The following is a 13,470-nucleotide window of genomic DNA, read 5'->3' on the forward strand; positions in this document are numbered from 1 at the left end:
ATTTTGAATTCCTAATGTGAATATATTGGTACCAGCAAAATTATAAATTAATAATTACTAAAATATTCTAAAGTGTTAGACTTTTCTAGTAAAAAATGAATTTATATTCACTTGTTTTCTTGTGAACTTCAAATCCATATTGAGTTCATTAACGTGTGAATGTACGTACATGGAAATTTTCGAATGTCGGTGCATTAATTTGAATATTGCTCACAAATATAAGTCAATATTTTAAATTAATAATTCATTAATATGTTGATATAATAATATCTCGCTAAATTAATAAAATATCTTGATTCTAACATTATTAAATTATAGAGGTATACTGTATATCACAATTATTTGCTATTGAAGAAATATAATTTAATTTTATAGTACATGATTGGTTCTTATTGGATGCATATAATTTGTACAAACTTTCGTTATCTTGAACATGTCAATAGTTTGTCCCATAAGCATTGAATTATATTATTATACGTAATCCTCAACACAACTATCATACTTTATTTTATTAGATCAAATTAAAACCAACCACTATGCACAAAAGTTATGTTCTCTAGTCTCAATCATTTTCTCAAGCAACACACACGCCACTAAAACATGGCTAGTGAACGCACATACTTTTTTTACAAAGATGTTTTACCGTTTGCTGCTATGGTCACCATGGAGTGCACCAACGTCGGACTCAACACTTTGTACAAAGCCGCTACACTTCGAGGAATGAGTTACCATGTTTTCGTCGTTTACTCCTATGCTGTTGCCGCCTTTCTCCTACTTCCGGCACCTTTTTTCTCCGGCAGGTACATATTTCGTCGCTAACACGTTAAAAAGTTACGTAGTACCAATTAATGATTTGGAGCATTTTTTTTGTGACGAAACAGATCAAGTGTGCTTCCTCCGGTGAATTTCTCAATCGTGAGCAAAATTGGACTTTTGGGTATCATCGGGTATTGATCATGTTACTTATGTGTTGATATTTAATTTTTCATATATATAAATATCTCAGTTTATATATTGATAAAAGAGCGCAATTTTGAAATTAGGTGTACGTCGCAGATTATGGGATACACCGGAATTATATACAGTTCGCCGACGCTGGCGTCGGCTATCAGCAATCTGGTACCGGCTTTTACGTTCATCCTAGCGGTTATTTTCAGGTATCTTCTCTTTTATGGTTTTCAGTTTGATGTATGTTTTTGTTTTTTTTAGAACTGCAGTTTGATGTATGTTAAGTTGTCACTAGTTAACCACGTCTATATAGACAAAAACTTTACAAGAAACCATCGACGAATACCATTACCAATAGAAAAATGATGTTAAATTGTGAAATTTAATACTGTAATAAAATTAGATTTTAACGCCCTTTAAAATTTGTAATATTGTTGTTAATTACCCATAAACTTAGGGTCTGGAAATAGATTATAGTCGTTAACATGCTTTAAATAATTGTACATTACGAGAACTTACTAAATATTGGTGAGGGGTAAATGAATGTACAATTATTAATAGTGTGTTAACGATAATTCTTGTTAAAATCCTTGTATATAGCGATTGTATATTAATTTTAAGATGATAGTTATAGTTATTGAATGGTATAAAACCATTAAACACATTAATTTACATTTTAGAATTGTCGTTATCAAAATTAGATAATAATAATAATAATTAATTAATTAATTAAATAATTAAATAATAATAATAATAATAATAATAATAATAATAATAATAATAATAATAATAATAATAATAATAATAATGTTCAACGAGATGCGCAAATCTTGAGATGCTTTACTCCTAACTCACAAGGTTCCGAGAAATCATTAGTTCAAAAATTACTACAGTGATAAGCGAAACTGAATATCAGTATACTCTGTGGCGATTGTACATAAACGTTCAATTGTGGCACAATTAGTTCAAATTCTTTTAGGAAAATAATATAATGGCAATAATAATATGATTATTCTCTCCGTTCAAAAAACTTGTCTATCTTACTGTTTTGATATAATATTATTCCTTACTTTATATAACAATAAAATACACTTAATTTCCAATTAAACTTTTTTATAATTGAAAATTTAACATTTAATACAGAAACAGATTTACTAATTACTTTTTATGATATTTTTATTTAATTAAATAACTCATTTAATTAAAAACATAATGGATAACTCACAAAAATATTTTAAATTTAATAAAAAATCAACCTAAACAATAATTCTGGAACGAGGTAGTATAATTTATAATAACAAATAATACAAAATTATTTGTTATTGCGTAGATGATTTTTTCTACGAGGTAGTATAATTCTGAAATGTATTTATTGCGTAGATATTTTTTCTATATTAATATTAATATATGAAACATTCGAATATAAATAGATGCTTTTAAGGTGTATAAATTTTTATTGTATATGACATTTGTTTATACTATTATACTTTATGAAATCTATATAAATAAATCTTAAGTATCAAACGTTCTTTAATTGGGTTAAACGTTTAAGTAATAATATATAAAAAAGGGTAATCAAAGTCAAAAATGAAAAGAAATATCATGTAGTAAAAAAAAAAATACCACCACAAAAATTGTGGTGATCACCGCCACACGCCATTAGTCAAAAAGTAGTCCGCTTTAGCCACTCATGGTTTGAATATTCTTACGAAGTCTGATGCAACGCTAATTATATGAACTCGATTAGAAGCAAACAAATACGTCTTTATTAATAGTATGAAAAACGTAACCGATCGAACTATAATTAAGTAAAGTTGTCTCAATATATATTATTCGTTTTGGATGCAACTAATATTGGTTATCTAGTGTACAACATAACATAATGGGTGTCCTTTTCAAATGCTTATGTAATTTATGGACTTACATGTCATGACCCACCCGACTCTTTTCAATGGCCTAAAACAGGATGGAGACATTATCTTTTTCAAAGAAAAGTACTCGTGCAAAGTTTATGGGCACAATTGTATCCGTAGCAGGTGCTTTTGTCGTGACACTTTACAAAGGTCCGAAGATCATTGATCTTTCGTCTTCGCATTTAAGTTCAAGTTCTCCAAAGCTTTCTCTAGGGTCTCCGCAACCAAATTGGGCTATCGGTGGCCTTTTTTTAAGCACCGAGTATATCTTGGTCCCTTTATGGTACATCGTTCAGGTATATATGCACCCATTGGCATAACTAGGGTTATATAGGGACCACACCGAACTCGCCTGGTTCTCATTTAAAGTTACTAGTTTAGGTCGGTCGTTATTAGGGCCGGGTGTTGGATTCCTTTTTTTTAAAGATGTTTAAGTAGAATAAAAGAACACTTTTTTAACATTCTAACAATGTAAGCGAAAGCATTTTTTTTTTTTTTTTTTAACAGCGATTGGGATCACTCGAGGGGGACTAAACCACCCGTTTCGGCTATGCCGATGCAGCGATAATAACCCCGCACCCATCGCTGCCCCGGGAGGAAACCTTGAAACTGATCCAAGAGCACGACAAATTAAACTATCACAAGATAACTTAGTAGATGAGGTCTGATATTTTTACAAGATGTCTCACATTCAAACCTCACTAGCAATATATCTTGAGATAGCTAGAAAATGATTAGAAATAGTCATTGAATATTCATGGACCACATAAGCAAAGTAATAAAATATCAAAACTAAGCTCATATATATGGTCAAGTGACAAACCAAATTTTGGGACTATTCTGTAATTGACTAGCCTAATTCACCAAGGAGTAAGAATGGGCTTTCTTAAACTAATTTGAGTCATGCTAGTTGCTATTAACACTCTTGCATCTAGGCCCATATGTTCTAAGATGTAAATAAGTTAATCAAAGATGTAAAATAACAATTTGATGTTTACAGACACAGATCATGAAGGAGTATCCATCAGAGTTGACAGTAGTCTTCTTTTACAACTTAATAGTCAGTATTTTAGCTGCAATCGTCGGAGCTTTTTCCGAACCAGATTCAAGTGTTTGGAAAATCAAGCCTGATATAGCCCTGGTCTCAATTTTGTGCTCGGTAAATAACCAAAATTATCTTGTTAACGGTTATGGGATCATTTGAATGGTTCTCAAGATTGGTAATTAGTTGTTTTCTTTGAATCATGCAGGGTGTGCTTGGTTCATGTTTAAATAACAGTGTCCATACATGGGCGTTACGACTAAAAGGACCACTATTTGTGGCTATGTTTAAGCCCTTGTCAATTGCTATAGCAGTTGCAATGGGCGTTATGTTCCTTGGGGACGATCTCTATCTTGGAAGGTAATATGACACGTAAATTGTTGATTTATATGTGTCCTTATATATATATATATATATATATATATATATATATATATATATATATATATATATATATATATATATATATATTCATTAACATGTATGTTGTAATTGAAGTGTGATTGGTGCAACAATTATATCAATTGGATTTTATACTGTGATGTGGGGCAAAGGAAAAGAGAGCACAATAAAAGACAAAGTTATAAACTTGGAGTCATCCTCAACACCAACATCACCATTGTTGCAAAACTACAAGGACGAGGATATGGAAAGCAGATAAACCAACGATTCTCGTTACTTGATTACCATGTAAAGTTGCGATCTAAGTATTTATCTTGAAATGGTATAATTGTATATATGAAATTGCATTAGAGGCTATAAGGCAAAGTGTTTGATATGTTTTCGCCGAAAAACAAGCTAATGTAAACTCCTCTATGTTGGTATGGAAAATATATCACAATATAGGAATCTAAATCTAATGGAGTCAAATTTTAAATCAAACTTGAACAATAATGTCTATGTATATATGTTTAGGCTTACACATGTAATGTGCTCATTGACACATTGCTATTTTTTGAGGCAAACTAACTACACACCTTATATCAATTTTTTCACTGTGTAAATGTCCAATCTTGAACTTGAAATCATAAATTAGTTGGAGCGTTAAACCGATATCGCTAAGCCAATAGCCTCTCGTGCATATTGACACAATGTACTAGCAACTGAGTAACTCGTAAGTAGTATCTAGGGCCATTTTAAATTTATACAAGTTAAAGGTATCTAGTGCAAACATGTCAATATTCAAGGGACCATTTATGAAACTCATTCATAACCTTCGTACCCTCAAATGACTTGCATCAATCGGCCACTAAAAATCAACGCCAACCCAAACCCCCAATACTCTCGTCTCTTCAATTTTTGGGATTCCAATTTATCAAAACCGTTCATCAAAATCCCATTTTTTAACTTACCCTTTTTGCAATTTAACTCAAACATCTCAAATCTCAACTGGGTATGTTTCAATTTTAGTTTTTGTATTCAAAGTTTCAATCTTTATTATATTCCTTTGTAACCCTTGTGGATCTCAAGTTATACCAATAAGTAAGTTGTTTGCTGTACTCTTCATTGTTATAATCATTTATCTTATTGATCGTTAGTTAGGGCTAATTTTTGCTAATCAAAGTTCGAATTTTGAAACCTTAGTTTTATTTTTTGGGAATCTTGTAATTAAGGCGAAATGTCTGAAGGATATGCAATTGAGCTTTACTTTGATCCAGCTCTTGAAAACCAAGTTTTGAAAGCATGGAACGTTGTTGCTAGAAGGCAAATTAGTACTCATCTTATAGAAATTGAATCTAGACCTCATATTACTCTGTTTTCGAGTCCGTTTATCGATCCAACGAAGCTCGAAAACATTGTAAAAGGGTTTGCATCAAAGCAAGATCCTTTACCTTTATCTTTTGGCTCAATTGGAAGCCTACCAAATGATAATAATGTGTTGTTTTTGGCTCCAACTCCTACTTTACCATTACTACAATTCCATTTTCAATTGTGTGATGCAATGAAAAGAGAAGGGATTGAAATTCCCGAAGAGTATCGCCCGGATTCGTGGGTCCCGTATTGTCCTGTTGCTGAAGAAGTGCCAAAGAATCGAATGGCCGAAGCGTTTACGGTTTTGAGGGACTTGAAGTTACCGGTAACGGGGTATGCAATGGATATTGGATTGGTTGAGTACTCACCGGTTCGTGAACTCTTCTCGTTTGTGCTTGGTAGCTCGGTCGATTCTTGAGGTTTGAGCCTTTTAAGATATATGTTTCTTTGTGTTCATGTTTGTGTTGATTATTTTTGAATTTGATGTGGTGTTTGATGTTGTAAAAAACTTATTGTAGAATAGCATTGGTTATTTGTTTTCGTATAATATGATAATAACCTGGTATAAGTTTATCTTTACAACTGGTTGTTTCTTGATGACTTGTTCATAATTGCTTTGCTGAAGGCTATATGTGTGTTAGAGTAAGCTCGAGATTGCATTTTGATTAAGGTTGTTGCATTAATAAAGATAGTAACTAACGTAAGGGTGTTTCAACAATGGCTGTAATTACCGTTGTAAAACACCCGATTACTCCCGATTAATCCATGATTACTCCTTTTCCTTTTTAAGAACAGTCTGTTCTGATTCTCCAAAATCTGTTTACTTAATCGGTCAGCAACGGTATGTGGGTCAACAACGGTAAATGGTTGGTCAAAGTCAAAATTGGTCAACATTTTAACATGAATATAAGCTGAAATTTTATAGTTTTTGATCAAAATGAACGATTTTATGTTTTTAGACAATTATATTAAAATTTATATTTATTTATATTTATGTTTAAGGTTTTCTTTTATATTTACACATATAATTTCAAAATTTATTATTTAAATGTATAAAAAGCCCGGTTCGATTAATCTCCGAGTTTCCGATTACTCCCTCCAAAGTCTTGACCGATTACTCCACGAATAGCGTGTTTTGCAACCTTGTCTTCAAGAATCAATAATCATCATATTATGTTATAAACCAAAGTTGATCATGGCTTAACTTAAGTACTAAGAAAATATTGTGACAATTGTGGATCGATCCATAATTGGGGGTGTGTGGATACGGTATTTAGGATAACTATTAAGAGTTTGAAAATCAAGTAAACTCTTGATTGATGTTACAGTTGGTTAGGCAATTTATCATTATTGTTACAGTTGGTTAGGCGATTACCTATTATTTTCCCAGTTCTCAAACTCACCTTTTTGGGTCATACTAAGTAAGAAGATTATAGTTAAATTCCTTTATGTTTCAAGATGGCATGGCACCTGGTATTCATATCAAGTTACTTTCCAAACTCTTTTACCATTCTACGTGAGTTTGTCACTCAGTTCGTGATCACTTTTTGTGATTCTGCGTGACTACAAGAGTTTGTTACTCATTTCATGCTCTCTTTTCACGGTTGCAGACAACCGTTGTGGCGGCTTATGCTTCAGTTTGGTGACTAGCCCGTCCCAATTCGAAGAAAAATGTTTAATAAGTCGGTTAACGTCAAAAATCAGGTCAAAATCGGTTAACGGTCAAAAGTCGGGTCAACATCGGTAAGAAGTCGACTTTTTGTATGGCCTTGTTCTACTATAACGAAAATCCCCGATGTACACCGTATCCCTTAAAAAAGATTATTTAATAAATACACTATAACTAATTAACACCACATTATCTTACTTTCTGATCATTTATATTGGATTCAAATTAATGTTTAAATATTTATGTTTGAAATATCTATATTATATATATTTAACTTCTAAAAATCAATGTTGGTCGACGCCCATCTTGACCCGTCTTGACCGACTCGACCTTTCAAGGTCCTAACCGACTCGTCTCCGTCTCCTGTCTTTTTCAACGTTGCTCTTTTGTGATTCTACATGGCTACGCGAGTTTCACTCATTTCACGCTCTCCCTCTACAACAATTGAACTTTTACATATCTATATCTTTGTTCAATTACCGTTCAATTGATCATTATGTACAAATTAGATAAACCTCGTATATGAATTGTGAAAACCACAAGTGACCAAATAGAACATACTGACGTTAGCAAAGAGTTTATCAGCCATTGTATTTCTAAGCTCATATATGCAAGTAGCATCACATACCTGGGTTTCAAATTATTTAGTGTCTGAAAACATATCTATGCAGCCAAATGTGAATGAGGTATCAAATTAAATTAGTACAAAATAGAAAAACTTAAATCTTCTACATTTTACAATGTAAATATTGTATTTCATTTTGTCTTGGCAGCACGTAACATTGTTGCTGCCACGACAAATAAAAATGTTGTCCAAGACATGTCGTCTTACTGTAGTATAATTACCCAAATGGACACCCTAATTAGTGAAATGGGTCATCATAAAGTCATTCCAAACATCAATTGGACCAGGTAAACACCAATGAAGACAATCATTAAACCCTTTCCCTTTTGTCCATTTATTACCCCCATAACTTCCTGGATGCCCATCTGCTCTCATTGCCATAGCCATTGTTATATTCAACACCTTAAAGTGTTTATTCTTACCCAAACTCTCTGTTTTGACCCATTCAATCTCTTCATTTTGCATATCACTTATTTCCCTATATAACTCACTCGATTCAACCTCAACTTCAAATTCTCCCAACGGCTTTTTTCGATTGCAGTTCCCTCCATTATTCCATGTCCCATTCTCGAAATGTGACGGAGAAAACGTCCTTAAAAACGTCATTAACGGCTTGCACTCTGTGCAGTTGTTTATGTACCTTAGAACAGAACGAAACGACATTCTCATTGCTAATGTGATGTTAATATTCGGAATGTTGTGTTCGGTACAGTATCGACACCCGATCTTGATGTTGTTTTGATAGAGGTGAAGTTCTCGAAAGAACCAATGGCCGTCGGAGATTATGGTGTAGTCTAGGGTTGGGAGTTTTTCGGTCCATTTTGGGTCGGGTTTGTCAAGGTGAAGGTTGAAAGAACCGGATTTTGACCCGTTTATATAAATTTCGTCTGCGGTTACTAGGTATTCGGACCAAAGGATTAGTAAAGTGAAGTTATGGATCGAGAAATGGTATGTTCGGAACTTGTCATCTGAGTCTTGGTAGACGTTGATCGGGTTTTCCTCCTGGAATAACAAATGTGTAACAGTGAATTATATAATAGTTTTAGAGATAACAATTAGGCAGATTTAACCACGCAGGCTTGCCTGAGTGGCTCCGAGTTATCCAATGAAGCACACCACCCGGATTCAATTCCTGGCTATGCCAAATTGTTCAAAAAGCGAGTGTGACTAGAGGGTGCGCATAATGCGCAATTCACCCGGTACCAGGTCTCGCGCTCGGGGGGCTTGATTACCCGAGATTTTACCTTCTATGAGGGAGCTAATGTGCTCGTTCATAGGATGCTTTCTTCGCTTATTAAAAAAAATAATAATAATAAATAAAAAATAAATAGACAGATTTAGTCACTAACAAGCAATTGGTCCACTGCGCGATGCTGCGGTAAACTTAAGAATTTAGAAAAGTCACAGGTTATCGCAAAAAGTTGCTGGTTGTTACATTCAAAAGGTTATTACATGAGTTTGCATACATTACAAATCACATGCTCTTTTTGAACTTGGAATGTCTTTCTAGCACTTGTAGTTAGCGAAAGTTGTCCAACATGACTGTAACATCCGAAATATATTAACACAATTTAATAAGGCACCCTAAAACATAGTAGCCCGAGATATTTAGTGTTTTTTGAAAAGCGTTCATTTAGTGTATAGGTAGTTGCGTTGTGTTCGTAAAATTATTTCGAGTTCAATCGTGGTTTCGGAAAAATATAACGCATGGCAAGCGAGAAGATGCGGTCCGTTGAATATTTGAATGATTTTTTTAAGTTTTTTTTATATTTAGAAATATGTAATTTTCACTTTAACCCTTGGAGTTTGGGGTGTTTGATATTTGATAGTAAAGAATACTTGTGGGTACAACAATTTAAGCTGAACGTACAACTACTTGAAGCATTAAAGAGGGTTACTATTTATGAATAGTAACCCAAATTTGCTCAACTGTATATATGTATAATATAATGGAAGGATTAGATTATATTTAAACTTGTTACTCGTATTTAGGAGGAATGGGAAAAATTATGATAAAAATGAAATGAATCAAATTGGTCAAAACAGCGAAAATTCTTCTTTTTTTTTCAATGTTCTACTGACACAATAATATATATTTATGTCTATTTAAGTATGTTTGATATATATTTAAGTGTTTATTATAGTAGCTGAAACTGTTAAAATAAAGAATAAAATAATAAAAATTTAGATTTTTTTTAAAAAATGGGGATGATATGTAAATAACCATTTTATACACAATCAATTATGTTTTAGAATATTGTAGTGTTATACTGTACAACACTGTAGAACATAATTGGTTTTGTACATAACAAAAATGATTGTGTACATATCACTACCCCTTTTCAAACGCCAGATCTATTAAATTTTAACATTTTTCCTCTATCTAAAAGCTTTAAACTCTTTTAATCAAACGAAACATTTATTAAATAAGAGTTGTTTCATAAAAGTTAAAATCTGTTATATTTTAGTAGGCTTATAACTACCTTTAGTGGCCTGGTTCAATATATTCAAATTGAAAGAACCAATAAAAGAAAGATGTGTTGTAGAAGATATAGGAGAGAAAGAGGTTGAAGAGAGGTGTGATGTATTTAATGTATATGTGTGTTTTTGTAACTTACATTATGCACATATATATAGTACAAATTTTACTATTCATATTTGACTAATTACCATCCATATTTAACTACTAAATTTACAACACTCCCCCTTGGATGGTAATTTTTTTAAAGAGCAATTAATACTGCCTCGTTAAAAACCTTGCTAAAGAAAACCCAGTGGGATAAAACTTTAGCTAAGGAAAAAAGAGTGCATCATAGAGTTGACTCCCCCTCAAGTAGACAACGCTGAGTCGTCACATCTCTTGAACTTGCCTCATGCCAATATTGTGAACGTATGTTTTGAAAACAGCGATTGACAGTGCTATGGTATAAAGATCAGCAGAGTTGTTGATTGAACGTATCTCATTTTAATCTGGTTGTCTTTTACGAGATCTTGAGTATATGAGAAGAATCTGAGGTTTTCATCTGAAACTGTATCATCTAAATCTTTTATGTACAAGTTTGACCCTTGTGATTTGTCTACAGTCTCCTTCATGGTTTGCTCAAACTGTTGTTTCAATTCCTATTCCCTTTCAGTCTTTTTCTGAGCCTTACCAATATACCATTCTTTTCCATCAAACTTATGACCGTTAAGACCGTTTATAGCTTTAGCGCCTCGTCAGCATTTATGTTTTGTTCTGTCATTTTTGATACTCTTATTTCATTTGTACTATGTAAGCTGTATTATCTTCATAGATAGTTGTTGGGCTTTTATAGCGTTCTAGTCCACAAGAATCAATAATGATTTGTATCATTGATCTTAACTAAAATCATTCCCGAGTAGCTTCATGTAATGCAATCACTTCGGCATGATTTAATGATGTTGCAACAAGTGTTTGTTTTGAGAACGTCATGATATTGCGGTGCCTCCATTTAGGAATACATATCCAGTTTGAGATTTAGCTTTATGTAGATCAGATAAATAATCTGCATCTGTATAACCAAACAAATCTTGTTTCGAGTTGTTAGAATAAAATAATTATAAATCAGTAGTTCCCCGAAGGTATCAAACTATTTGTTTGATCCCATTCCAATGTCTTTTGGTAGGGGCTGAGCTGAACCTTGTCAACAAATTAACTGCAAAAGAAATGTCAGATCTTGTATAATTTGTAAGATACATAAGAGCCCCAATTGCACTAAAATATGGAACTTCTGAACCAAGAAGATCTTCATGATCTTCTAGAGGATGAAATGGATTAGTATCAATATTAAGATCTAACAACCATATGAGTACTTAATGGTTTTTGTCTTGTCCATATTAAAATATTTTAAAATCTTTTCGGTATAAGTTGTTTGATGTATAAGTAAGTCATTAGTTATATGCTCAATATGTAAATCAACGTAATACTTGATTTTTTTTTATTTTAAAATCTTTCTTTAGAAGTTGAGTGGCTTCATAGATTTCTTTATTTAAGATAATTGATATAACAGCTATGATCACATATCCGAACATTGTTTTTATAAAACACACGTGCAAATAAGTTTATATGTATACCCTTTTCTTATCAAGTAGTAATTTAATCGATTATACCACATACGTCCCGATTGTATAAACTCATTTAGAAATCTTTGTGATTTAATAGAATATATTCCCTTGGGTTTTGCATTAGATACTTATGATACCTTAACCCTTCAGGTATATTCATATATATATCACTATTAAGTGATCCATACAGATAAGTAGTAACAACATCAATGAGATGCATTTAAATAACTACCAGGTTGATTAAGTATCTAATAAGTAATTATATTCATTATAGGATGATAAGTTTTTCTCCTAATTCATTTCTGGTCTTTGTGGGAAATCTTGAGTTACAAGTCTAGTTTTGCCTTGTAACTTCATTTGCACATTTCTTTTCGAATAAAAATTCATTTGTATCCCATTGTTTCACATCTTTAAAAGTGATAAAGATTGATCCAAAAACTTTTCTTTTATTGAGCGATTCTAATTCAGCTCGTATTGCTCCTTTCCGTTGAGTTCAATCACGTCTATTTTGATATTCAATGACAGATTTTGGTTCCAGATCATCATCTTTATTCATGATGTCATTGTAACATTATATGAAAATATCTCATCAAGATTTTTCATTTCATTTCAGTTTCATAATATTGCATAATTTATTGCAATTTATGTATTTACATTTATCAATATCCTCTGCAGAAAGAGTATTGATTTGTGATTCTTGTTGAACACTTTCTTTTACCTCATTATCAGCTGATTTTCTTTTTCGAGGATTTTTATCTTTGGAACCAATTGGTCTCCCACGTTTCTGCCGTAACAAAGACTCATGAGTGACATTATTGCCAGCTTTTGTAATTTCAATTCTAGCTGAAGCATTTACTGCTGGTATATATGATTTAGTCACTTATGTTTTGTATCTTTAAATGCATAAAGTAATTAATTTGCAAGTTCTTGCATATGCATTATATTTGAACTTTTCTTTTCGCATTCTTTTGTGCGATGATCAATATTCCTTAATTAATGTTCACACCATGAAACATCATTTTATTTATATTTCATTTCTCCCCCTAATATAGGGAACAATGTTTCATTAAAGTGACAATCGACAAAACTTGCTGTAAAAACATCACCCGTCACGGGTTCAATATATCTTATGATTGAAGATGTTTCATATCTAACATATATTTCAATCATTCTTTGAGGAACCATTTGTTGTGGTTGTTCAATTAAAAATACACTGCACAGCCAAATGTTCTAAGATGGAAAATATTTGGTCTCCACCAAAATTAAGTTGGTAATGGAGAATATTTATAACTTGCACTTGATTTAATGCGAATTAATGTCACATCATGTAAATTTACATGTCCCCATATAAATATTGAGAGTTTTGTACTCATTTCTAATTGTCTAGTTATTAGCTGTAAGCGTTTATCTATTGATTCAGCTAAACCAATTTTGTGTA

The 13,470-nt window shown here is 32.2% G+C and overlaps 2 protein-coding genes across 2 annotated transcripts; both read left to right on the forward strand.

The window, feature by feature from the left end:
* The first annotated feature begins 500 nt into the window (after nucleotides 1-500).
* On the forward strand, nucleotides 501-4,782 carry LOC139850588 (WAT1-related protein At3g28050-like). The gene is made up of 7 exons (XM_071840148.1): nucleotides 501-800; nucleotides 882-947; nucleotides 1,044-1,157; nucleotides 2,914-3,157; nucleotides 3,862-4,020; nucleotides 4,112-4,263; nucleotides 4,402-4,782. The coding sequence occupies exons 1-7, from the start codon at nucleotides 601-603 to the stop codon at nucleotides 4,562-4,564; spliced, it is 1,098 nt and encodes a 365-aa protein (XP_071696249.1). The 5' UTR covers nucleotides 501-600; the 3' UTR covers nucleotides 4,565-4,782.
* Nucleotides 4,783-5,161: 379 nt separating this feature from the next.
* Nucleotides 5,162-6,118, forward strand: LOC139849491 (uncharacterized). The gene has a single exon (XM_071839146.1). The coding sequence runs from the start codon at nucleotides 5,522-5,524 to the stop codon at nucleotides 6,071-6,073; it is 552 nt and encodes a 183-aa protein (XP_071695247.1). The 5' UTR covers nucleotides 5,162-5,521; the 3' UTR covers nucleotides 6,074-6,118.
* Nucleotides 6,119-13,470: the final 7,352 nt, after the last annotated feature.

The sequence above is a fragment of the Rutidosis leptorrhynchoides genome, chromosome 5 (genome assembly GCF_046630445.1).
Source record: "Rutidosis leptorrhynchoides isolate AG116_Rl617_1_P2 chromosome 5, CSIRO_AGI_Rlap_v1, whole genome shotgun sequence".
Classification (NCBI taxonomy): domain Eukaryota; kingdom Viridiplantae; phylum Streptophyta; class Magnoliopsida; order Asterales; family Asteraceae; genus Rutidosis; species Rutidosis leptorrhynchoides.